The sequence below is a fragment of the Gymnogyps californianus genome, chromosome 3 (genome assembly GCF_018139145.2).
Source record: "Gymnogyps californianus isolate 813 chromosome 3, ASM1813914v2, whole genome shotgun sequence".
In the NCBI taxonomy this organism is placed as follows: Eukaryota; Metazoa; Chordata; class Aves; order Accipitriformes; family Cathartidae; genus Gymnogyps; species Gymnogyps californianus.
The window spans coordinates 86,689,678-86,717,038 of record NC_059473.1 but is presented as its reverse complement, the minus strand read 5'-3'; the positions used below and the strand labels follow the sequence as shown (position 1 = coordinate 86,717,038).

Below are 27,361 nucleotides of genomic sequence, written 5' to 3'. Positions count from 1 at the left end.
TGCTCCACAAAACACTTTTGAATAGTCTTTAATTTAACAGTCTGGGATACACAGAAGGTAAAACTCAATTTCTTTGCTATTCTAGCACTGTCATATGATATTACCTCCAGCTAGACTGTTATTACACCAGAGCAACTAACTAACACTTTTCCTTATGTGCACTTGCTATTTGTACTGTGTTTTCATCATGATAACAAAACAATTCTCCATTGTAAAATCTGCATGTTCAAGACGTTTCTTCTGAACTTATGTTCATACATTCGTGACATTCAGAGTGTTTTGTTTGTTTGCTTGTGTTTTAAATGAAGGTAGTCTGGGTTATTTAAATATAATGATTGTTTAAAGTGGTATTCTTCACAACAGGGGAAAAAAGTATACAAACAGCAAAAGAATTTAAGATTTTGCAGTCTGCAATAATTAGAATGCATGTTGCCAAGAAGTGAGCTCTGTGCACGTATATGCCTGAAAGCACTTGCTACATGGTACATGAACAAACCTGTGGCTGCAGGATAGCTTATACTGGCAACATGTAACTCTTCTTCATCTCAATTAAATCAGTACCCAACACAGTGTATTAGTCCCAGCAAAATGCCTTCTATTTCAGTGAAATTATATCCATATAAAAGCATACCAAAACTTCTGTTGGCACTCTTCCCAAAACCTTTCAAATGTAAATCAAATCTACCCTTGGTTTTCTGCAGTAATTTAGGTTGGGATTCAATCCTTGTTCTCGTCTAAAAGGGGTCTAGTCAAAGCCGGTCTTTTACACTCCCTCTATGGAGGGCCAATGGGCAGAGGGACTTAGTAGAGGGAGATTAATTTTCTCTTAAGCGGAACGATCACTTTCAATGTGGCACTACGTGCACATAACTAAAAGTAAGCAAAATTTATTTCAGTCATCAACCCTCGAAGGTATTTATCCTACATGCCAAATCATCACCTTTGCTCTTCCAGAACATTCCATTTTATTTGTGCCCCAAACGTGAATTTACCTCATCTAATACAATCCAGTGTCCAGCCTTTAATGCTGCTAGTAGCGGTCCATCACGCCAGGCAAACTCTCCTCCCTTCCCACCTTCAACAGGCAAGTCTGTTCCAAACAAGTCTGTCACATCCTTTGGGAGTAGAGAACGGGGGAGGGGGTGGGGGTGGGAAAATTGCAAAACTCCACAAAAGTTCATAAACAGCCTTTGTTAACTTTACTTCACATTTTCTCCCTCCCCTTTTAATACCTACATTTTAGCTCCATTTAAAAAATTTCAGTAATTGCAAGATGCTAAAAGCTTTTCCATGATAGGACTCCAGTGACCAGCTACTATATTTAACAACAAAACACTAAATTGGAACAGAAAAGCCAAAAAGCCTTAAAGCTGTTTTCAAGTAACTTTGCAGAAGCTAAGAAAAATACAGTAGACAAAGATAAGCATGTCTTCACTTGAAAAGAACAGAAAAATCTGGGAATTGGCATTCGCTCACAGAAACTCACTGCTCTTTCTGGTTCCCCCTTCCCATTTAGTTGTATCTTGAGACCAAGAAGGAAAAATTGACATTTCAGACTCAGTGCCAAAGTTAAAAAGAACTACGCTTTTTAAGTTAAACAAAACCTCCCCCCTGCCATAAACACTAAGTTACAAAGGTAATATTTTGTTCTACCGTTTGCTCAGACAGGTTGATTCGAACAAGACAGTTTCCCGAGGCTTTTGCCAGGGCAGCAACTAGACTGGTCTTGCCCACTCCTGGTGACCCCTCCAACAAAATAGGTTTGTTAAGCTGTAGGGCTCTTAACAGTCTTTGTGCATTCACTGCTGTAGTACCGGCATTTAGAGCATAATCTGTAATGCTGTTCCTCTGGAGAACAGGGCCTAAAACAAAGGAAAAGTAAACCAGAAAACAATTAAACCAGAATGTTTATGCTGGAGCTGCTGACAGTGTGCTTCTGAATGAGATCATTCTGTCTGTTAATTGCTGATCTCATTACAGCGAGCAATGGAGATCAAGCTTGTATCCCATTCTCAGAGATCAGGCACATACACTTTCTGTTTGACCCACAGCTGTGTCTCAGCCCATCTCCGCGTATTTATGTTGAATTTTGCAAAAAGCATATGAATACACGATGTACTTTGCCATGAAACTTCGACACTTCCTGGTTCATGACCCAAACTAGAGATCTAGCACTGAAAAATCGTAAATCTGTCCTTGTGCTTCAGACTTGTAGATCTAAAACTCAAAAGCAGCTTTTGAAAATTTGGCACTGAAGAATACAATTCAGTCATGTTACAGAACAACGTATTAATTTGTTCCATACACTGCCAGTTCTGTGAAGGAAGAGTGCTTAATTAAAGTGTGCTGCTAGGCACATATTTTCTTTACTGTTATCATGACATACAGCAAGGAGAGAGTACAGAGCTTGTCTGCCAAATTCCAGCCAGTATGGCTCACTGGGACATCACTCCCCAAATTCTGTAATACAGCATTGCTCAGGTATACAAGATATTAATCACCAATTTATCTTACACATCTTGATACCTCTCTAGTATGAAAGAGATCCTTCCTTTTGTGATCTAATTAGCAGACGAAAACTAAGCAATTTACAAAAAAGCATTACCTTGTACAGTTTTATGCATGACTAACACAATCCATGAATATCAAAATGTTCAAAGATGAATGATTAATATAGCATTAGGAACATGTAGTTCCATGTACTAAAAGCTAACCAGCTGAACTAGAAAGCTCATAGTCATCACTTTTTAGTCCCGTCACCGTATTTTAAGGGTAGAAAGCAATATTTTGATAGTTCCATTTGCATTAATTTGTCACGTGAGGAACTAAAATGCAGGGACTAAATAATTTTGCAAAAATTGCAGCGAATCTTTGAGAGGCTACAGCAAGGCAGGGCATTAGTCTCCATTCTGTTTAGCATTGTACCCAAGACCCCTGCTCCCCATGCTTTACACAAGGGCCAGGATGAGCTGTAACTTTAGTTAGTGGAAGTTAGCAGACATTCTGATCATGCAAAGTAACAGAAAATTACAACTCAAAATTAAAGAAGCTTTGTTACACCAAAAAAGTCTACTAAAATTAGGCCATTAACCAGTAATTTTAAAAAGTCAAAGAACGCAATTAACAGATGTGTCTTCTTAATAAATGTGATCGAGTTGCAATCAACACACTTGGAGGCAGAAAAGGAGTTTTTCTAAGGCTTGAGAACAAACTATAAATTGTTCTGTAATAGTTCAGGTATCCTACTTAGATTTAGTGAATAACAGAACTATTGGGAATAAAAGCCACAGAATAAATGTCCACCCACTCCCACAAAGTCTCTTGCCTCTTGGAATAAAAAAGGGGTGGATTCCCATAAAGTTGTCCATCCACACAAACTCTTTCTCCTTTGTTCTGTCATAGATCTTTAGTTCTTTCTTCTGATAATCAGTCAGTTCAAGGAATTGACTCATTTTCTCACATAAGAATGTCAGACATTTTTCACGAGCTAATAAAGCCGTATCAGCTGAGCAGGACGTTGTACCTGTAATTAGAAAAGTTAAGTGTGCTTCACAAACATAACTAGGCACGTTCATCTTATGACCAAGAAAACTCAATTCCTTCACAGATGCTATTTTTGTGCAGTATTCTGCTTCAGGTTTATATTTCATGTTAGTGCTTTTGCTTGCCAATGCTTCCAGTACTATTTACCATGGACAAATTGTTCTATGAGCAACAGAATTAAGGCCACCTTATTTCCAAAACCCTTTCTTCTACCATCACTATCATCCTGATCCCTTGCCATAGTCCCCCCAGGCCTTCCTTTCCTGCATTTCTTGTGGCTTTTCACTTTTTCCCCACTCTCACATCTCCTATTTATCAGCTAGGCCAGTGGCCAAATATGCAAAGATGCATTCTGAGCTATGCACATGATATAGGCTAGCACGCACAGATGCTGACATGTGGGGTGGGAGAGAGAATAATACGTGGTCATGTAATTAAGTACCATATCAGCTCAGAAGACTCAATAAAAAACACAGGCTTTCCTTATTTGTGTGCTAGCCTTTGTAATATTATTATTACTACCTCTAATTTACTTAAGCTTGCTGTATTATTCAAACTGTTGCTACTGAAACACAAAAAGGGCATATGAAGTCCAGATATTGTTAAATGGAAGTGAACACTTCTCCCAGAAGAGTTCCATGCTGCCCCAAAGCATTTTGTTTGCATTCTACTCAAAAATATTAATACAAATATGTATCTTCATATTTTCTGCTACCAAATGAGCACTAAAAAGACTTACCTGATCCTATTCCATCAATGTATACCAAACATGCAGCATGGATAAAAGACATCATTGGAGAAACGTAAAGAAGGCTATATTCCTTGGCAGAATTCAACTCTTCATCCTCCACCATGACATTCATAAAATTAACCCATGACAAGACATCTCGCACACTGAGAATACACTGGCGACCAAACTCTTGATTAGTCAGCCATTCAACAAAGTCCATCATGAGCTCTGCTATGTCTGCTCCTGAAGAGACAGCAAAAAAAAAAAAAAAAAAAAAAAAAAAAAAAAATCAATGGAGTTACCAAATAATTTTATTGGTCACATCTACTACACTATTGTATAAAAAGCATCACTAAAGTAGGTACAGCTGTAATGCATGAGCAACATGGATGGGTACTCTATATCCTAACAGGCAGGATAACTGAAGAGTAAGTCCATGCCTGTACTGTCTTTACAGATCCTTTTAAATTCAAGTAACAAGACAGAATCAAGTGATTAATACTAACAGTGAAGCTGCTGTCAGAACATGAAGTGCCAGTTATTTCAATACCTTACATTGAAACTAAGATTGGGCGCTGAACGGCTGGGGATAATTCAACTACCTGGATGGTGAAGTAAATACAGCCTTGAACTTACTTCTGGCTAGCCATATAACTTACACAATGAGCGAAGAACAAAGTCCAAAATATTTCATAACTGTCCTCAGAGAGAGATGTACTTACAAGAAAAAGGGACACAGTAGTATAAATTCTGAGGAAAGTTTACCAGCCTCCAAATTCATTTTTTTCTTAACAATGTTTGAATACCAACACACAGAGAAATACTCACCTTGATGGTTTATTCCACCCAGAGACAATCCTGGATGAAGATTGTGTTTTACAATCTGTATCAAATCATCACGGCCATTGCTTTGTGGACACCATATTTCTGTAAATCTGTTGCGCAATGCAGGAGAAAGCTGCAAACAAGCAGGACACAGCAATTCAGTTACATTACATCATATTACTTAAGGTTGCAGTTAACTGATAGCCTTGTAGCCATAGCACTTGCAAACAACAAATAAAGTGACCAAGCTAGACCTTTCCTTCTAATTTTGACAGGGCCACTTTGTAACAAAATCTCTGAGAGAATGTGGATTTTAAGATTCTAGTAGTGGCATCAATGCAGGAAATGACTGACAAAGAAAGTTCAAAAGAATATGGGAAGAAACCGAGCTGGTTTGCAAGCACCAAAGCTCCATTTCATTCTAAGACATTGTCCTGGTTTCGGCTGGGATAGAGTTAACTCTCTTCTTAGTAGCTGGTACAGTGCTGGGTTTTGGATTTAGTGTGAGAATGATGTTGATAACACTCTGATGTTTTAGTTGTTGCTAAGTAGCGCTTATCCTAAGTTAAGGACTTTTCAGTTTCCCATGCTCTGCCAGCAAGCAGGTGTGCAAGAAGCTGGGAGGGAGCATAGCCGGGGCAGCTGACCTGAACTAGCCAAAGGGATATTCCATACCATGGAAGGTCATGCCCAGTATATAAACAGGGGGGAGTTGGCCAGGAGGGGCGAATGGCTGCTCGGGCATCGGTCAGCGGGTGGTGAGCAACTGCATTGTGCATCACTTGTCTTTTCTTGGGTGTTACTTCTTTTTTTGTTATATTCCTTTTCTTTACAATTATTAGTAGTAGTAGTAGTTAGTAGTGTATTTTATTTTACTTTAGTTATTAAACTGTTCTTATCTCAATCCACGAGTTTTACTTTTTTTTTTCCCTCCTCCTCCCCACCCCACTGGGAGGTGGGAGGGGGAAGCGGCTGCGTGGCGCTTAGTTGCTTGCTGGGGTTAAACCACGACAGACATCACGTATTAGAAAATGGCTATGTAATCTCCTTTTGCTTACAGAAGCAAACTACCATGTGGAAATTTGCCTTCAATTACAACTCGTTTCTGTAATTCCTCTCTTCCTCTGGCTGAATTAGTCAAGCAAAAATCATTAGCACAAACACAATGCAGAAATAAATCCCCTTTAAACACACGGCTTTACAATGAGCTGTTCTGTACTGTAGAAACCACTTTAAATGGAGTACCCATCTTCTTTTGGGTAAAAGGGCTTATGGTTCTTTTTTTTAGTCCTAGCTCCCAAGAGTGCTTAAAAGCTTGGGTTTTTTGTTTTTTTTTTTTAACATGTCTTAAGTTACTTAAAGCTGAACTTCAGAAACAGACTTTCTTTCATTTAATGAGAAAGGTCTTTTGGGATGTGATGTTCATATTCACTAAGAATGACAAGATGACTTCTAACTGTCACTTTCTGAACAGTATTAGGGAGAACAATCTATTACACAACTTCACACTACTCCAGACTCATGTTAGAGTTGGATTTACTTGCTTCACGAGCCACATTTCCTGTACTTGAAGTATTCTACATACTGAGCCTACCTATAGTATTTAGAAGCCTGAAGTTTTCTTTGTCATTCTGCTGAGTATTGACTTCTATTGTCAAAATGACAGCACACAGAAGTGATGAAAAACAGATACATCCTAATCCTCTTTAGAGCGATGAAGCAGATGCCTACTAGGAAGCACCGGATGCCAGAATTGGCATGATGCATTTTTGCTTTGCACCTCTAATCACTAAACAGTCAATACGACCAGAAGATGCATGCTGTACTTCCAGTTGCTTTGACATTTACCTCTTTTTTCCCAAAGTCACCTCCTGGGTTCATGGTCGCAAGGATACGAAATTTCTTTCCTGCAACTAATAGTTCTACCTCATTCTCCTCATCATCTTGACCGCCTTTTTCAGCAAGTACCAATGTCTTTTCAGCTTCAAGAACACTAGAGAGAAGGTTAAAAAAAATGTTTATTTTAAATTTAGTTTCACACTTCAAAAGGTCACTTAAAAATGAAAAACACATGAATTCGCCTGATGAAACTTTCATTGCCTCAGAATTCATATTAAAAACTTAAAATCTGTTCATCCTCCCCAATTGAGAACATTTCTGATTTTGTTCAGAAGGAAACTCTACCCAGCCTTGTTGATAAGGTTCAGTTCAAATGATCTGTCAAAAAACCTTACCTAATAATGTATATATATCTCACAGCTCTCTTTACAAAAGCAATGGCAAAATTTATATTCATAGGAGCTAGATAAAGAAATCTGCACAATGAACCAGTCTTCAAGCTGACAGACTATACGTCTGAAAAGTACTCCACTAGGTCTTTGTGGTTTTGGGGGATTTTGTTTCATTAGCTGTACTTCACTGTACACCAAAAGCCATAAAATTTGAGCTGTTACCTGCTTAGAAAGACACTGCTTAGTATCACTGTGAAAACAAAGAGGTTATACTGAACTTTATGAAAGAATGATAGCTATGATACAATGAAAAAAAACCAGCTTGTAACAGAGAGGGTTTGGATATGGTAGAAAAAATAGCTGCCAGTCATGTCAGTGTAATGGCTAATGGAAAAGACTAAAATGAGGGATACTGCTGCAAGCAGATAATGAAATGAACTTCCCCCCCCCCCCCCACACACACACAAGAGGGAAATACTAGATTTTGTTTCTGGGATTTGACAAGATGCATCATTTTCAAGAGCTCACTGACAGGCTGAAAATATTAATATTGCAGGTGGTAAACTGGAGATTTTACTTTTATTTTCCAACTTGACTCATGCTGTAAATTGTCTTCAGATACTGTTTAAACTGTTTCAACTGAACTTGGGTTTACGTTCTCGATTTCTTTATCCAGGCACATGAGCTATTGAATAAAGTGAATCCTTTCATCATCTTATTTTTGTCCATGAAAAAAATACAGCAATTTGAGTGCAGATCAGTCTGTAGCAGCACTATAAAGCCACATGGAAAGTAATGGCACCAACCAAAAAGCATTCAAAACCAACATAATCAGTGTACCAACATATGTCAAGCAAACATACACTTATCTGCTTTTCAATCCAAGTACCTTTTATTTTTCCAGGTAAGTTAAGACATCAAGACTTAGGCAAGACAAGGCAGTTTTATCTTGTCTTACCTTACTATCTTTCCCCCTAGCTGTAATTAAAATTTCAAACAGCAAAAACTGTCTAAGTATTACTGTGATTAAAACTAGCACCTCTGTCAGATGGATGACAATTAGAAAAACAAAGCAAACTGGCACAGAAGTTGAAACATGAACAAGGCCAGAGTTTTTTGGGTCATTCTCCCTTTCAGCAAGAACTATACAACTAAGAGAGCAGCTCATCCAGACCAGGAAACAAATGTCTAAAAGAAGCTAGATTTGGCCTGCTCATATTTGTATAATGAATAGACACATCGAGGATACTTAATACTAACACGTTTAAGACATACCTGTTAAGTCGCTCTAGTACAGAGTCATCAGCTAAAGAAATCTCATCAAGGAGGAAAAAACCCTCCTCTCTCATTGCTAAAACAAGAGGTCCATCAGACCACTCAAAGAGTCTAGAACCATCAGATTCCTCCTAAGAAGGAAAAAGAAGTGAAAAGTCATTAGCAATTGCTACTTTTTGCTTCCATGGTCACACTATCCAAACTACTATCGATGCAAGACAAACCTGGTCTTTCGACCTCTGTCTGACTGGTCGCAGTCCTCCCAGGAAGTCTGAAGTCTCCATATGCAAGTGGCAATTCACTGAGTGCAGCTTCTGATTTGTTAATGCTGCAAAGATCTGACAAATGGTAGTTTTACCACACCTGCAAAGTAATTGAAAGGGAAGAATGAAAAAAACCAATCAGCTCACTTTGAACAGGATTCATATTTTCATTGAAGAGCTATGACGCAAAGGCCCAGCATGCAAATTTCCTTCTGCTCCTTTCCTTGAAAGGAATGTATGCAAAGTGAAGCCATTTTTGGCACAACTGTTGCTGACTTGCACAAGATACTGATTTAAATTTAATTAAAGGTATCTGCATTGATGGATTTCTGCAGGTTCAACATCAAATTTATTTCAGCCTGCCCCTACAGGTACTCAACTAGCCTAACATTTCACTAAACTGGAGATGCTATATATCTAGATCAAGCCTAAGTCTGAGGGAATAAACTACTGAGTACCTAGAGTTCTCATTTATTACAGCTAAATAATTTTACTTCTCCCTTTTCTTGCGTTTTTCTTCCCTTCTCTCCTACAAAAATTTACTCTCCAAATTTATAACCAGCACAAGAGCAGACAGCATCTACTTCTACAACCTCCTTTACAGCATATGAGGTAGTGGCAAGGGGGAGTAGTAGCAGCAAGGCTATATTCAAGCTCTTAAAACATGTAAAGCAAATGTGTTCTCAAACAGAAAAATGTCACAATTCCCCAAAAGCAGCCTCTCCAGGGAGGCACAGTGAGATTCTACAGGGCACCTTGTGAAAGGTGGGGACAGAAGTCAGCTCATTTCAATTTTACCACTTTCTATATAACTTCTATGTAGTTATACATAATGCAGATAATCCCTTTAAAGACTTGTGCTGAAATTGCTTCCCCTCAAAAGGGAACTGTGAAAAACAGCAGCTGCAAGTCTGCCATGACAGAGGCTTAAACATCCCAGATCAAAGAAGCACCGAAGCCCACACAATCATTTTGTGTCTCAGTGGGTGGTGCAGCACTACAAAGAACCATAAAAAGCGAGTTTACCCAGTGTCTCCCACCAGCAGTACTGGTTCACCAAACTCCAGGGCTCGTCCCACCAAAACGGCAAGTCTCCTCATCCCTTGAGTCCAGACAATATGGTTAAAATCTCTGTCCATCACCGACATCTGCGTGGAGGATTTAGCTGCGCAACACAAAGCAATCCATCAGCTCCAGTCACATCTAGAGAACTACCAGTGTGGTCCTAGGAAACTCACCCAGTAGCTTTTTGACGCTTTCCCCTGAGAAGAGAGACTCAGGATACAGTTTTTTCTTGAAGTGTTTTTCAAGGACACTCTGAATAACATCCACCTCCTCCTGTTTCCTGACTCTGCCTGCCAGAAGCATAAAACCTACAAAACAGAGGAAGAGAGAAAGCAATTACTACCTGGTTAATCAGCAACAAAAATTCATACTTAAGAACTAGGGTTAGAAAGCAATTCTACAGACACTTTAAAAACCTGAGGTAGCAGGGCTCACCATCATTTGCTAAGTGCTGAAGCCAGTCATACTCCTTCTCCAGCTGTTCTGCCAGTCTGTACCTTTCAGCCCAACGAAATAGATCCCGCAGGGTAATGAACCCATGCTTCCCAGCAAACACTGTCGAACCTCTGCGGTAAGACTATCATAAGAACAAAACATGAGCCATTTTTTCACGAGCCTGTTCGAATACTTAAAGCAAAGCTAATCAGAACTCTCTGATGTGACACTTCTTCAAACAAACTCTATTAAAAAAAAAAAAAAGTCTAGTACAGTCACAACTCCCAAACTCAAATTACCTTTAAGCAGGTATCTGATAGGTACCAGGAACAAAATAATACAGATAATAAATAAAAATAGTAAGAAGAAAATAATTATCTGGAATAAAACAAAATCCAAGCAAAAGATTAGGTTCTACACCAAAACGTATGTTAGCACTCTGAAATGTGCTCTGGTTTGTGCTGCTAAAATTGCTTTTAAATATGAGAGAGTTTTAGCTACATACTAAGTGTTAAACGCCTGTTAAACATAGGACTGTCAGAACACATCCAAAATTACTGCTTAAAAATAATATGGAATTTAGCATGACCAAAGACAGCTACAAATCCAATACTGTACTCTGGATCCAGAGCAAGGGATTATTCTACACATCGAACCCCAAGGTCTTTGATTATTAATTTTTTTGCTGCTAGCTTTCTCTCAAATCTGACATCACCTTCCCTATTTTCTATCTTAACCACTGAACTAAGTACTTTGGTGGGTTCTCTTCCATCAATTACCATTTAGGTTTTTAAATATCTGCCAGTTAGCAACATCTCCCCTCCCCCAAAGGGATTTCTGTTACTTTGTGCTCAAATACGTTTGCATGTCTTCTACAAAAAGAAGAAAGACTCTCATACTTGCAGGTCTAACATGACTTTGACAAGCTTGCTGCAGTAAGAAGGTGGCAAACTGCATCGCTTGTGCAGGATGGTTTCCAGCTCAGCACTTGGCAGTTCATCAAAATGCAGTTCCACAAAACGATTTCTGAAGGCTCTGGACAAAACCTAAAATAGGATAACATACTATTGCTTGAACTTTTTCCTTTAATATTCCTCATGTTATATATCTTCCCCTACACATCCAAAGGAAATATGGATAGTGTCATAGCACACAAATTAGCACATGCACATAAACACTGAAAGAAAGCATAAGAGACAGACTGGATGAGGACAAGAGCTTTAAAACGTTTTGTGTTTTAATTGCAGTAGGCAGCTAAGCACCAAACAGCCACTTGCTCACTCCGCCTACAATAGGATGGAGGAGAGAATTGGAAGGGTAAAAGTGAGAAAACTTGTGGGTTGAAATAAAGACAGTTTCATAGGTAAAGCAAAAGGTGTGTGCACAAGCAAAGCAAAATTAGGAATTCATTCACCACTTCCCATTGGCAGGCAAGTGTTCAGCCATCTCCAGGAAAGCAGGGCTTCATCATGCACAATGGTTATTTGGGGGAACAAACACCGAACATGCCCCCCTTCCTCCTTCTTCCCTGTCCTGGTTTTGGCTGGGATAGAGTTAACTCTCTTCTTAGTAGCTGGTACAGTGCTGGGTTTTGGATTTAGTGTGAGAATGATGTTGATAACACTCTGATGTTTTAGTTGTTGCTAAGTAGCGCTTATCCTAAGTTAAGGACTTTTCAGTTTCCCATGCTCTGCCAGCAAGCAGGTGTGCAAGAAGCTGGGAGGGAGCATAGCCGGGGCAGCTGACCTGAACTAGCCAAAGGGGTATTCCATACCATGGAACGTCATGCCCAGTATAGAAACAGGGGGGAGCTGGCCAGGAGGCATGGATCGCAGCTCGGGAACTAACTGGGCATCGGTCGGCGGCTGGTGAGCAATTGCATTGTGCATCACTGGTTCCCCCCCCCCCCCCCCCGCTTTTTTTTTTTGTTATATTCTTTTTCATTACTATTATTATTATATTTCATTATTACTATTGTTAGTATTATATTTTACTTTAGTTATTAAACTGTTCTTATCTCAACCCACGAGTTTTACTTTTTTTTTTTTTCCCCTCTTTCCTCCTCCTCACCCCACTGGGAGGGGGGAGGGGAAGCGGCTGCATGGTGCTTAGTTGCTGACTGGGGTTAAACCACAACATTCCCCCAGCTTTATATGCCGGGCACAACGTCATATGGTATGGGATATCCCTTTGGTCAGTTGGGGTCAGCTGTTGCGGCTGTGTCCCCTCCCAACTTCTTGTGCACCTCCAGCCTACTTGCTGGCAGGGCAGTGTGAGAAGCACAAAAGGCTTTGACACTGTGCAAGCACTGTTCAGCAATAACTAAAACATCCCTGTGTTACCAACACTGTTTTGGTCACAAATCCAAAACATAGCACCATACCTGTCACTATGAAGAAAATTAAGTATTCCAGCCAAAATCAGTACAAAATGGACATCAATAGCCTAAGTCAAATCTCTTCTCCAGCGCTCAAGCAAGAAATGCTGAGTCAAATACAATATACATGAACTCCAGTTCAGTAAAGCATTTAAATCTCAACTACTCAAAATGAATTAGAAATTTGGTATCTGCAAAACAAGCAACTAACCTAAACAGAACCCAGCTGTACTGAAAGTTAGTCCACAGACACCTCAACTCTCTACCTCTTGAGAGTTTCACATTAATCCTGTGCTATGCATCAGAAAGTTTTCACACCACACTTCTATGTACGAGAGATTCATTCCCTAGAGTCGTAGCTACTCAAAGGAAGAGATTATACAGACCTTTCTGCCACCATAGAGTCCTGGAGGATTCTGTGTAGCAAACAGCATGAAGCGAGGGTGAGCTCTGACAACTTCCTGGGTCTCAGTAATGAACAGCTCCCTGTTATCATCCAACAAACGGTTGAGAGCCTCCAGAACATCAGTGGGAGCCAAATTCAATTCATCTAGAACAATCCAGTAACCCTTTCTCATTGCATCTATGAGAATGCCTTCGAGGGAACAGAAAAGGTCCTAGTTAAAAATCTAACAAAAGCATGGATTCAGATACTTGTAGCAACCAGTTTTCATTCAGTATAAATGCTAATCCAGAGATGGAAGCAACAGTACTAAGTTGCTGAATTATCTTCTTTATGTCCAATAGGACAAGTACAATGAGACAAACATGAACGAATTCACTGAAATTCACATAAGTGATTATCATTAATACGGAACTACTAACTTTATGACAGGTCATCTCTCCATTGTGATAAAACAGACAAGTTAAGCAGAAAAAGAAGAAAAAAAAAAAAACAGTGAAGTGAGACAGGAATTTGGAGTAATTATAATATGCCCACCCACCTTCCTTAAATACCAGCTTCCCAGAGGCGTCCGATGTATAACAGCCAATATATTCCTGGATGTCAGTATGCTCATGATTGTTAATCCTTACACAATGATTCCCAGTAGCAGCAGCCAACCAGCGAATTAAACTGGTTTTACCAACAGAGGTCTCTCCCTGAATCAGTACTGGATGAGTCCTAAAAGGGATAACCAAAATAGTGGTTTAGAAGCACGACTCATATCTTTCTCATATACAAGATACCAACATTATGTGAAATTTTCACAGATCTACATCACCAAACTACATGACCAAAATGTCACCACTTAACTCACTTGGAGTATCCAAGATCATACACTAACAGGGGAACATAAATAACTTTACTCCCAAGTGCTAACTGCTACCCATGAAGCTTTACATGGCAGTGTGAAATAAGCACGTTATTCTAACTGCTGATTTCTAGATTATCATTTAAATAAAACTAGGTATGGCAGTAAGATGGTTTAAGGAGACAAGAAATACATATATAAATTCAAGTCACTGTATAATGAAAAATTAACCGTAAAGTAGAAGGAAAATGGACATTACTCATGTCAAACAATAAAGGCTAGACAGGCACCAACACTCAAGGCCCAAATAAACATCTTTAACTTAGTTTTTTAATGGAAAAGTTGAAACAGACTTACCCTGCAGATACAACTCTGGCAATGTCTTTCAGATTAAGCTTAACTGAAGGGGTTAACACATAAGTCTCATCTACAGTAGGTTCTTTATCCCCAGCTGAAATCCAGTATCCTTCTATAAGTATAAATCTCCCTCCTTGGGGTTTTGGTATTTGCTAAGGAGACATGACAGAAATAACAGATTATACAAATGAGCTTCAATCTGCTAATGAAGACAACTACTGTTACACCACTGCAACATATTCTGTAAGAAGTCGTTTTAAATTAATCCCTGAGAGCTCCTGCAGTAAGCACTGTCTCCTTGTCACAGAATGCAAATTACAGGAAAAGCCTGACCAGATTATCTCAAGGTCATGAAACAGGAATCTTTGCCAGTGCCATGAAGATAAAAAAATGTCTCAAGAGTCCTAGCACTGAATTTTGAAGTATGCTTCCAAGCAGGAAATTGGCTTTTATCTTTTTATATTCATACATATTTTCTAATATGAAGGGGTTTATTCTGAAACAAATACCTGTCTCTTAAAACTGGCTTCCCCATCCCACTCGCCCAGTCCCCCATGCAAACTCATGCGGGGCTCCCAGCACTAGTGAGATTCTTCCTTTCCCATTAGAGACAAAGCACAGATGTTTGCTTTGTATCCATACGTTCTGCATTTGGAGTCTAAAAATAAAAAGTCTGTGAAAGCTTTACAGTTGGAGTCACTGTATTAAGCTGCCCACTCTCCACAATGCTGTAGTTATTCAGACTTCTGTATTTTTTTCAAATTAACAAATGAACTAGCTAACATATGGGTATTTCAAGCAGAAGTAAAAAAATTACAAAGGAACAGTATTAATTTTTTTTTTCTCGGTCTTATCTTTATAAGATGAAAAACAGGACTGCAAGAAGGAAATGTAGAGGAAAAAGGCAGAGACAACAACTCAAAATAAATTCTACTCTGAATACTAAACAGCTCTATATAGGCTTAGTTACCTACCTGCTTGAGAAGGCTTTTGATATTGCCAGAGACTATATGCTGGCAAATTAGCTTTTGAACTACTGGGTGAGAACCTCTGTCAAGCTGCGTCAGGAAACTCAAACAGAAGCCCTAAGAAGAAGAATTATTTTCAGTGATAAAATGAGAAATCATTAGAAAAAAATATAGAGATTAAAGAATCATTTCTGTTCAATACCGCACTTAGAAGAGAGGATAATCCTTTACCCAAACAGTCTTTGTAGCGAAAGACTACACTGAAACAAACCCCAACATACGTAATCACCTCATACAGCGAGCGTGGTATGCTGCTACATGGATTAGATGCTGCAAATCTCAATGCCCTGCAAAGTGTACGGAGACTATAGTGAGGTCTGTGGCCAGTTCCATCCACCAGCTTTGCTTCTGCTTCCTTTCTCACAGATAAATAAAAGCTGCAAAAATAAAAGAGTTACATAGTGCTGTTACTGATCAGACCATTGCTCTAAGGAATTAAAACCCAAAGTATGAACACTTAAGCTTATCTCCAGCTGTCACTTTCTAAGAGCTCCAGGTTAGGAAAGCCATGCCAAACTCTGCCATCTGTATAGGCAGTGAAGCAAAGCAACAGAATACTCTAGAACCATATTTTTGAGAGATATGATTATTATTATTTTTGATATACAGAGAACGACTATAAACTAGAAGTATTCTAAACATGTAACAGTTCTTCAGGTTAAGATGTACTATCTCACTGCATTAAACTAGGGGAAAGAAAGGTAAACTTGGTAAACACACAAGACTTTCATTGGTATGATCTACAGAAACAAACCATTTTAGTCTCTCAGATGGGCAAGAGGACTGCAACAAGGTTTTTTAACTGGTGCCACCCAGAAAGTAATTCTGAATAAGTAAATCTCCTCCCCACAAGTACAGAAACCTTCAGAATTAAGAGGATGGATGTCTACTCTCTTCCGTTTCCTAAGGCTATGCAAACTGCTGCGTAGGGAGCATTATAGTGTTTCCCAAAACAGTCTAATCACAGACTACAGTTACATACTTTCTTTTTGTGACTTATTCCATCAAGGATTTAGATTACAACCAACTTACTTCACAATTCCTTGTACTGTATTTTTGTTCACATTCAAGCCTCTCAGATAATCCATGATAAGAACTTGCAAGTCTCCTTCATTTTTCAATTCTTCTACATAAAGTTCAGTAAACCTATGAGAATCAAATCAATCCATAACACTTAGACATCTGACCATACTACCAAAAAAAAAGTTATATATGATTCTTATGGTATATAACATTTAAAATTTTGTAAGCAGAATACTGACTTGTCAAACTACCTATAGACTCAAAAACCAGAGTAATTAAAAAAAGGTATTACTAATACTTTCAAGTAAATTATCTGAATTATTTTAACTTAGTAGACTGAAAATAAACTATGGGACTGTAATTTTTAAATTGAAGTTTTAAAAAATTTGCAATAGATATCCAAATGTTATGGCCTGAACACCGGAGCAGCAGTGTTCTGACTGTACTGACACAGCAGGAGCACTTTTCAAAGTGGACTCTCTAATGATTTCTATTTTAAAAAGTGGACACTTATGAGATATCACCTATTCTAATTTTGTTATGACTAGCATATCTAGGACTAGCATATCCAGGTTGTTTTCTACTTCTACAAATATCCAGCTCAGCAATGATAAAATGAGAAAACCTGACAATAAGCAAAGGAAATATTAGCAGCAAAACATGTACTCAGTGAAGTTCTGAGTATCTTCAAATATGTCAGAGTGTTTCACATTTAGTACACTACACTGGCAGCTCTAGTTAATGAACATATTTTCTAACTGTTAGTTAGTCCAGTATATTTGCATCGGGTGTTGAATACGAGTCTGCAACCCTTCCATACCACGCATTACAACTGCAAACAATAGCTCAGGACACGCCACAGCAAACCCAAAACAACTGAGCAATACAATTAACTTCAGAGGGGTGGATATTTTTGACAAATGCATATATAAATTCATTTAAACTTAACAAGCCATGCTGAAGCTGAAGTCTCCTTTCTTCTGTATTACACTCTCTTTCTTTCCTTTCACTACTAAGCCAGGAAAGCTAATAGCAATAAAACCTTATTTTGCCACTAATAACCACAAATGACTTGTTACATATAGTTAGTGCATCTCTACAGTCTTGCATAGTGTTTATGAATCTGGTAAGGGACTACATGTGCGACTTTTGGCACTCATGAGGGCAACTGCATCAAATACAAGCAGAAGATCTTTGCATTCAGGAACAGGTAGTACTGAAGAATGAATTTGCCACAACTCCAATTTCCTGGCCACAGATTAAATGTTGGAAGATCACACATCAAATATTTTGAATATCACATATTTGCTCCACCATGCAAACCACCTTCCTTCTGAGTGAACAAGGCTGGATATACAGCTTTTTGCAAGGATCAGGAACACTTCTGAGTTATCAAGAGAAAGGCTGCTAAACAGGCACAAAGCACTTGTCTTTATTATCCCCATCAGGAACATGAACTGCTGCAGGAGCATTCTCAGGCACTGACAGCTTAATTGTAAAGAATGATCATTCCCCTGCCCCCAGTGACAACAGTCTACTGCTAGACCATTTGCTCATGCTCAGCAACTTTACAGAAGTATTCTCCTGATGCTATTTCATGAAAAGCCTTCACCCTGATGTGGAAAGCACCTCTCACAGGAAGTTAATTTGAGTTCAGACTTATATCCTCAGGCTTCAAATAATGCATTCTTCACTGGGTGAACTCGTGAAGCTAGTTAAACTCTGAAAAAGACAGTGACTAAGTATTTTGTCACAGAATCATTATCTCCTACCTGTTTCTTATTCCTGGAGGAAGATTTCTCTTTCCAACATCTGTAGCTGGATTCATGCACGCAAACAAGCGAAAATCAGGGTGACGGACAAGAGGCTCTAAAGGAAGACAGAAATAAGAGACATAAGGTTAATGCTAAACACGGGATATTTATTATGTTAAATGAGGTATATTTCATCTAAGCCAGTTTTCTATTACCGCACTACTACATTTTCTTAAAATGCTAGGGTGAAAAGTTTTCAGAGAATAACCCCATGTAATTTTATCAGAAGTATCTCTGCATCTTCACAACAGCCACAGGCAAGTGAAACCCTGACTTTTATTTGTGCGTAGCAGGATGTTTTAACAACACAAAATATTTCAAAAATTATATAAGCCCTAAACTTGGAACTCCTTTTGTCTCTTTCAGAGCAATGGCCAGTGCTTCCCTCGGCCAGGAAGAAAACCCAGCCTAGGAAGCTCAGACAACATTTGTGTCTATCTGTAGCTCCAGAAAACAATATTCAGCAATTGCATTTTTTATCTTTACATCTGTACTGGGTGTGGCTGGGAAGGAGTTAATTTTCTTCACAGCAGCCCTTGTGATGCTGTTGAGAACACACCAATATTTTGGCTATTGCTGCACTGTGCTGGCACAACATCAAGGCTTTCTCTTTTTCCCCACTCTGCGCTCCCTCCCCCAGCAACTAGGTTGGAAGTGAGCAAAAGGTTGGGAGGGAACACTATTGGGACAGCTGACCCAAACTGGCCAAAGCGATATTCCCTACCATGTCACATCATGCTCAGCAATAAGAACTGGGGCAGAGGAAGAACAGGGTGCTGATTTTTGTCTTTCAAGGTGGCTGTCGCTTAGAGATTGGCTAGACTTTGGTCTGCTTGTAGGAGCTGGTTAGTGACTGCCTTTGCATCACTTATTTCACACGAGTTTTCTTGCTTTTGTTCTTCCTATTCTCTCCCCTCATCCTGCTGAGGGGTGGTGGGGTCAGAGGAGTGAGTGAACAGCTATATGGGTGCTTAGCTGCTGGCTGGGGTCAACCCACGATGACTCAGAAAAAGCAAAGGCCTTGTATGCATATTTCTAGCTGGAGAATATATTCGCAGGATCAGTGAAAGACAATTACTACAGTAGCAACTGAACCTCATGTCCCATGCCCTTATCCGTCAAGCTACCTCAACTTTATTTAAAACAAACAAAGAAAAGTTACACTCCTTGAATAGTCTTTAGACACAGCAATGCTTACTGAGGGCACTAGAGAGATCTGCTCCTTGTAGAGTCCAAAGAGGCAAAGGCTACAACAATTTCTGCATGCTGCAATATCCTGAGCCACAGTGAATTAAAACTCCCACTTCTTGCATAAAACTATGAAGTCTAGAAAGAACACATTATTCTCTTCTGCACACATTCATTTTAATGGTAAATGTTCTCAACTTATTTTGAGCCCTATAGGATAGGGAATTCAACTAACTGGATAGCAAGATATAGCACGAGCAAGCACAGAAATAGTACCTGTGTCTCCTCTGTCTAGTAACACCAGCGACCCAGATGATCCTTCCAATAAACCACTCAGGCACTCTAAAGTCTCTGCTGCAGCCAAGTTAATCTCATCCAATAAAATCCACTCTCCTTTTTTTACTGCTTGTGCCAGAGTACCCTAAAAATAAGATCAATTTGTTAATCACGTCACCAGCAATGATATATCAACTGAAGCATCTGTATACTAGAAATACTTGTTTTGCAGTTTTATTGCTCTCCCTCAATAATAACAATTATTTTGCAAGTCACAGAAGTCAGACAGTTATCACCATTATCAGTTACCATTTAGATTGGCTCAGATATAATAGAATTAATCTCTCTTATTTGTGCAATGCTGCCTGTCAGTGATAGCCATCACTGTGGTGCATAAGCTTCACTGACACCACTATGAGAATAAAGACAATTAATCTAAAGAAATCCAAACAAAGACACAAGCAATATTACGTTCCTCATGGAACTGTATCTTATTAATTAAAACTATACTTAAGTCAAAGGTTCTCCAACTATCCATACAGTCATTTTTTAGAAAGAGGACTGGTCAACATTTTACACACTTTACATAAAATTTGAGAGCATATATTCAGACTAACAGGGTGACAAGGAACAAGCATGCATAAATCATCATAGTTTCCCCTAATCACACTTAATGTCATTAGAATATTATACCATGGGTTTGAAACATTAAAAAAAAAAAACTTCTAGATAAACAGCACAGGTTCTTAATATTAAATCCTTCACAGGAATCCCTAGGCAGGAGCATGTCCTACTGGAGACTGGTCAAGATGATGTGACATACTGCTGATATTCTTTTATCATACCAGTCCTGATTCCTATTATACAGCATTGAATTAATGTGTTACTGCAAAACATTCTCCCACCCCCCATCTAACCACCACCTCCTTGAAGGAGCACACTTTGTTCCACAGAGTTATCATGGAACAAGTTTTACTTCACAGCAAGATTCTTGCCAGGAAGTTATTTATATCATACTGATTGCAAAGTCTTTTAAATGCTTCTCCTTATTCTTCCTAGCATCAAAATGCAAATCTCTAAATACCTCAACAAATGCAAAGAGAAGAGCATTTTCTGTCATTTTCATCTGTTGATGAGCATGATTCAGTTTAAGACCAAATGCCTCCCACTTTTCCTTCAGAGGTGAGCCTGTAAGCAAAACAAGTTTAAGCTTGTACCATCAGAACAATAGCACAAAAAAATGTTGAACAACAGTATTTTAATCAAGCTGTTTCAAGCACGGAGATACAAGAGTAAGCTTGGCTCAGCAACAAAAACATTCAAGTTCTACAGAAGACATCTCATGACTAAAAAACCAGAAAATTAGATTTTGCTGGTTTGTTTGGGTTTTTTTTAATTTAGCTGAACACCATTGACATATGGGTATGGATAATATGCTATTCATTCCAGCATGTCCTAGCTTAGGAACAAATACTTATGCTGCACTTGGTTCCAGCATGACTGTTACCACTCTCCAATTTCCAGAGACAGAAAAAGACATGTCAGAAAAATAAATCCAAATTTACAAACCTTATGACAGATTAACAATGAACACTTCAGTATCAGTAAAAACACTGTTGCCTATCAGTTATGACATTATTTACGATTGCACTTATTCCAGTTATTTGTTTAAAGTCACAGCCTGAGGTATATGCAGCATCATAATGACTTAAGTTGCTAGCTTTGCAATTTACAGATTTCAGCTTGTCTTTACTTTAGGATTGTCAATACTTGCAACAACTGGTCTTTAAAACCTTTTTTTTTTTTTTTTTTTTTTTTTTTTTTTTTTTTACATTTGTGGGCATTTATTTTAATATCTGCATATTTAGAAGAACCAGGTAAAAGAAGAAGGGAGACAAAGTTCATAATTAAGTTTACTTGATCCATACTGAATGAAAGCTACAACTTCATTTGTTCAGCAGGTCTAGAACCAGAAACCACTCCATGCAAGGCAAAGTATCCATATTGCCTCTGTCCCAAACGAGTTGTGAAGTAAAAACAAGAAAAACTGTTATTTGGAGACAAAACCACAATGAAACAAAGTAAAGCACTAGGCAAGTCAGCATCACTGACAGTGAAACCAAGTCATCAGCAAGCTCTTAAAGGCATTACTACCCTAAGAGAGCTATTACTTTTGGTTTGGTTTTTTTTTTGTTGTTGTTGTGTTTTATTTTGCTTTGTTTTTAAAATAGGATATATTCGTGAGACCTAATGAGGCTCCAGGACTGAAAGAAAGTATGAATGCATTCACACGGAAGACTGACACACAAATGAAGACTGTTCAACAACACAGCAAACAAGTATGTGCTCAGTGGAGATCAGATGTCAAGGGCACCATAGGTCAGACAAGTCAACCTTCACACTGTCAGACATAGCTAACAGCAGCGATGAGTTAGAAAAAGGAAAAAAACAAAACAAAACACAACACCAACCACTATTCTAACAGTATTTTGAATGTCTTGTTGTAGACAGAGATTGCATTTTTCAAAACCAGAAGAAAGGATATAATAAAAGGGGATAGAAGAAAAAAACGACAAACCAACCCAAATTCAATGAACAAAAAAATTCACCAGTATTTATCTACTCTCTGCAATGGTCCACCACTAATGATGTGTGTTTGATCAGTCTGAATTCTCACCAGATGCATTTTCTTTTGCTTCCTTATTAATAGCAGATTTATGAATATGCTGCATTAGTTTTAGCAGATCATGCCAACGTTTCTGCCTGTAGCAGGTCTGAATGTGTCCCAAGAATGTTTGATTTTTCTTCCTAGAGAATGTCTGAGAGAAGAGTTCTTCAAAAGACTCTCGCAGAGGTAGCCAGATCAGCTTGTTATCCACAGGCTTGTAACTGCAGAGAAACAAGAGAGTAATTATTTGTGACACAGGAACAGGAGCTAGCATCTGTGAACTGAAACAATACTGTGCATGAAGGAAACCCTGGTTTCTGAAGTTTTTACTCAACTAATGAATGAAGTAAAACTGGACATATTTAAATACAGCTTATGAGGCGATTTTATAAAGACAGGACCACCCTGACAAGTAAAATATTTTTACTGCTACCAACCAGTGTGTCCAGTGAATATTACATCATATTTATATTGAACAGCTTCGCCATTTTTAAAGAGACATTGGGTTGTGCTTTTAAATGACTTCTTCACATACAGATGTGCACACAATTCAGTGAAACTGTCTCTGTTCTTCAGCAAGGACAACAAGGTTTCTGCATGCAAACATGCTTCTTAAGACATTTATGCTGCTATGAAACAGATACGTGTCTAAAAACAATTCTTTGACAACACAACTATACTTGCGATAGAAGTTTGTTCTGATACCACCAGCAGAACAGACAAAACAGCAGTCAGTGACTCACCCGCCTAATAGATCTGCCGTGTCACTTTGTTGGTTCATGTTGATAACCCTCAAATGGTGTCCTTGAAACAGAAATAGAAAGCACAAACAAACCCCACAAGTTGATGGTTTCTTGTTTTTTAAATCATCTTCATATAAGTTACAGTCTTCACACTTTATTTACCTGTAATATGAGCAAGGTACTGAACAGTTGAGGTTTTACCAGTTCCTGTTTCACCAACCAAAAGCACAGGCTCTCCTTTGACAACACAAACTGCAAGCTGTTCAATCAATACTGCAGATGGTCGTGTGGCAGCAAAGGTTTGTTTTGCTCTGAAAAAACAAAGGAAGCAACTCAAACCCAAAATTTATCAAGGAGCTCATTTCAATTTTACCTTTATTATTTTTTTAGAGGAGTGGTTGAATTTAGGATCTTTTTTTTTTTTTTTTTTTTTAATTAAAAATATAGGTTTGGAAAAAATGAGTTCCAAGATACCCTTATAAGATACTTATTTTTCTCAAGATACAATCTAGAAATTCAGCATTTCCAAAGAACTTCCTGGCCAGTGGAGTTAGTGCCACATACTACAAAAATCTCCCTTTACAAAGACAGATTCATCAAAATCTTATGATAACAGCTGTGGATCTGCTTTCAAGAAACTCTAGTTCAAAAGAAGCTGAAAATCCCCATGCTTTGGCTGCCAGAAGTATGATGCAGACAGTGTTAAAAGTACACAAGGTAAAAGTCTGATCACAAGAGAAAGAACTAATCACATTCCTTTCATGAATTTCAGTGAGAATATCCAATTTGCATTTTTTTTAATCCTGTGACTTCCAATCTATTCTATTCCACCACAAAATATTTCGATTCACATGGAAACTACAAACTATTCTACCTTTGTACAGAAAGAGCTTGGGTTTGTTTCTTCATGAGGTGCACTCTTCCAACAGAGACTTCTTGTTCCCGTATTAGAATTTCCGGTTTATAGAGTTCACAAAAGAACTCTACCTGTGAAGAAAGCATCAACATTTCCAATACTAATGTTGCCTACAACATCACACTAAGAACACCCACGCTATGCTACCAGTATTACTTTGCAGCAAGCTAATTTTTCATGGTAAGATTTTATATTTTGCAGGTTTTACATACTCATCACCTAAAATACTGAAGGACCTCAGAAGCGTTATTGTCTGTACAAACAACATCTTTCTATTTAATGACTTGGTAATGGGTCCATGCCATTATATTTCTACTTCCTCTACTTCTATCGTAGTTCAACTAAATAAAGTTGAACCTGGGAACAGTTATCTTAACTAATAATAAACAAACAACCTCCCTCAAAAAAACCTTGGTGAATACCTCTGTGTAAACAAGGATATTTTGCCACTGGCAGAGAATAATACATTCCTGTATTGAAATAATGCAAATGAAGAGGGACAAACAGAAAAATCCATAGAAGTTTCAGGGATCCATCTGTCCACCCAGCTGGCAAGTTTTTCCGTCTTAAAGTAACAAAGGAGGGAATTTTCTTTGCAATCAAACTTCTATAGTCAGAAATAGTTGACAAAGCAATGATTTAGTTTGACTCTGCCATTTATATCACACACTATTAATATAGAGAGAGTTACTAGGCTCTAGAGAGGTACTTGATTTTGGAATCAATGATTACAGAACAAGTAGTAAGGAAGATTGTGTTTCTCTCTGATCTCTTCATTTAAGTGATTAAAGTTCACTGTAACCACCACAGAAAAAACACATTCTTTACTACTCTGTGCATCTAGCAGTATCGTGTGCTTAGGCAACTGTGCTGTTCCAGCTGTGTGAGCCTTCTTTTGCATGATGAGGCCATTTGCAACCTGCTCTGGAACAGGTTCACTGGAACTTTCAGAGAAAAAAAAACCCAGCTGAAATAAAACAGGAGAAAAACGTAGATCCCAGGATAGTACAGAGAAAAAAAAAAAAAAAAAAAGTGTTTGGGACACAGAGATGGGCATAATTTTTAAGAAAAATAGCAGAACACATTTAAATTAATCACTAGAAAAACTGCAAGTTATAGAATATTACCAATAAACACCATGTTAATTATAGCTCAACATACCTTTTTCTTGGAAATGTTTAGTTTACTTCCAATAACTTTTGCCATTTTCTGTCTGCTCCCTTGGTTGGACAGCATAGCTGTGAAACAGTCCAATGCCTGTCAAGCGGAACACAAACCAACTTCTTCAATACAAATTTTGTATGATATGATCTGACAAGCACCATCTTAATTTACATGAGCCTGAATCCAATCCAGCCATTGTAAATAAAACTATTTCACTGTCCACAGATCGAATCAAACAATGGAGTTCAAAACGATGTAATAAGAACTTCTAAACTCTATGGTGTAGCGGGTTTCTACTGAAAGTAAAAACTTTTCAATGCCCAGTCATAGAAGCTATTTTTAGATGAATGGACCAAAATGAAGAAGGAAGTAATGCTGTAAGATCTCACGTCTTAAAACTAGCTCTGACTGATGCACGCTCGAAAAATTCAAAACCTGGAATGTAAATTGATGCATAGGAAAGTAGGAAAGAAGCCTCATATTACAAGAAAAAGGAAAGATCTTAAAACTTTTACTCTCAGTCATATGCAATTCCAGCTCATATCAGTTAAAATGATGCTGCAGCACGCTGTTTGTATGACAGTAGTAAGTCTGGATTGGCTTTCAGCACATTACTGCAAACAACTTTCCTAGTAGTAAGGAAAGCCTCCGATACACGGATCACAAACATTCCAACTACAGTCCAATTGCTTCAGATAAAACTAAACATAAATTCCCATCTCATAGTCCCAAATAAAGTATTTTAAGATTTGTGAGACAATGCTAGAATTTGGGTAAGCAATTCCTGGAGTAAGTCTTACCGCACCTCCTGAAAAATATTCACTGCGGTGGCTGAAGAATTACTGTCGAAGTTGTAAGCAATCCTGCTGCACCAATTCAGTAAGTCTCTAAAAAGAAAAACAAAAAGATTTGGTACAATCAAGCCAAAACACACAGCACCTTCTTTCATGTTCAGCTTAGGTCATTACGTCATATTCTGGCAATTGCACATTTAGTTGTTGTGTAAGTTGTACACAGGAAGACACATAAAATTGGATGCTAATTCTAAAGAGCAGCTGAGCACATAAAGACCAACAGTGTTGCTTTCAGATACATTGCTTAAAAATAGGTAATACATACTCCATTAAACCATAAAGTAATTATGAAATTGAAAAAATGAAAAGCAGCAAGCTTTTCATCCAGAAAGGTATAAAAAACCCTATTTTTTCAAGATACTGATTCCTTATCAACAACAAAATCTTCCAAAAGGCAAGAAAAGGAAACATCTAATTCTAGAAAAACAACTGCTGTTTTAAAATTAGTGGCATTCTTATGCTTCACAAAAATATTAGGTACTACCCACACCTAGTATTTACTGATTAATTCACAAAGCATTACTGGTTACAGAAGTTCCACATGAGTAGCATTGACATTTGGTATGAGAGGAAGAAATAATTCAACATCAGGCTGCATTTCATCATAAAAATTCTGAAATTAATAGTACACTACAGATCTGGTTATTTTCAGTCATCTGAAAGTTAGAATGCTGTGAGTGTCTAATATGAAATTATCTAGATAAGCAAATATACACAATTGCTAAAAACATTATCTACTAACTATTGTGAGAACACTATACAGCACGTTTCAGTTCTTAACTAGAACTGATATTTTGTGTTAAAATTAATTGAGAAGTAATCCATATGGCTTGATATCAACTCAGCACCACATGTGACAAAACCTACACTTTTCCTCAAGAACAAAGTATAGCAAATAGGAAGTCCTAAATAATTCAGATTGAGATTTTTTTAAAAGATACAGCAATCATTATTTTAAAATGAAAAATGGATTTCCCCAGTTTTTATGAAATTCCAGTTTATTCATTCAAACTTTTATCACTATTTTAAAAAAATGAAGAAAAATAAAGATAAACCCTTTTATCTCTGCAGCTAGCTGACTAAATTTCCTTCTAATAAACATATAAGAAAAGACAACCTTAGAGATAGTTCTCGTCCTTCCAGATTTGGTTTCTTATTTTCTGATCTTGATTCTGATGAATCTTCTGGTATGTGCCTGGAGCCAGAAGCACTGTTTTCTGACACTTGATACTTGTCTCCTATAAGGTGAATGTAAATGTCTAGCAAGTGATCAGTTACAAGAGCAAGGTTGGGGTATCTCTTTTGAAGAATCTGAAAAAAGGAAAAAAAACCA

At 38.0% G+C, this 27,361-nt stretch overlaps 1 protein-coding gene across 1 annotated transcript in view; it reads right to left on the bottom strand.

The window, feature by feature from the left end:
• The window catches only part of MDN1 (midasin AAA ATPase 1), a 103,884-nt gene that overhangs the window by 59,736 nt on the left and 16,787 nt on the right, over window positions 1-27,361 (bottom strand). The window contains exons 10-37 of the mRNA XM_050893729.1: window positions 27,146-27,339; window positions 25,980-26,061; window positions 25,172-25,267; window positions 23,969-24,081; window positions 23,257-23,405; window positions 23,095-23,155; window positions 22,361-22,572; window positions 20,768-20,871; window positions 19,684-19,828; window positions 18,178-18,274; window positions 16,415-16,528; window positions 15,612-15,759; window positions 15,329-15,439; window positions 14,355-14,506; window positions 13,689-13,867; window positions 13,131-13,339; window positions 11,267-11,413; window positions 10,368-10,509; window positions 10,106-10,240; window positions 9,894-10,032; window positions 8,829-8,967; window positions 8,605-8,735; window positions 6,947-7,091; window positions 5,102-5,231; window positions 4,283-4,516; window positions 3,326-3,523; window positions 1,654-1,862; window positions 993-1,115 (exon numbers count right to left, since the gene is read on the bottom strand). Of these exons, the coding sequence (XP_050749686.1) occupies window positions 993-1,115; window positions 1,654-1,862; window positions 3,326-3,523; window positions 4,283-4,516; window positions 5,102-5,231; window positions 6,947-7,091; window positions 8,605-8,735; window positions 8,829-8,967; window positions 9,894-10,032; window positions 10,106-10,240; window positions 10,368-10,509; window positions 11,267-11,413; window positions 13,131-13,339; window positions 13,689-13,867; window positions 14,355-14,506; window positions 15,329-15,439; window positions 15,612-15,759; window positions 16,415-16,528; window positions 18,178-18,274; window positions 19,684-19,828; window positions 20,768-20,871; window positions 22,361-22,572; window positions 23,095-23,155; window positions 23,257-23,405; window positions 23,969-24,081; window positions 25,172-25,267; window positions 25,980-26,061; window positions 27,146-27,339 (4,038 nt within the window). The remainder of the gene's footprint in view (window positions 1-992; window positions 1,116-1,653; window positions 1,863-3,325; window positions 3,524-4,282; window positions 4,517-5,101; window positions 5,232-6,946; window positions 7,092-8,604; window positions 8,736-8,828; window positions 8,968-9,893; window positions 10,033-10,105; window positions 10,241-10,367; window positions 10,510-11,266; window positions 11,414-13,130; window positions 13,340-13,688; window positions 13,868-14,354; window positions 14,507-15,328; window positions 15,440-15,611; window positions 15,760-16,414; window positions 16,529-18,177; window positions 18,275-19,683; window positions 19,829-20,767; window positions 20,872-22,360; window positions 22,573-23,094; window positions 23,156-23,256; window positions 23,406-23,968; window positions 24,082-25,171; window positions 25,268-25,979; window positions 26,062-27,145; window positions 27,340-27,361) is intronic.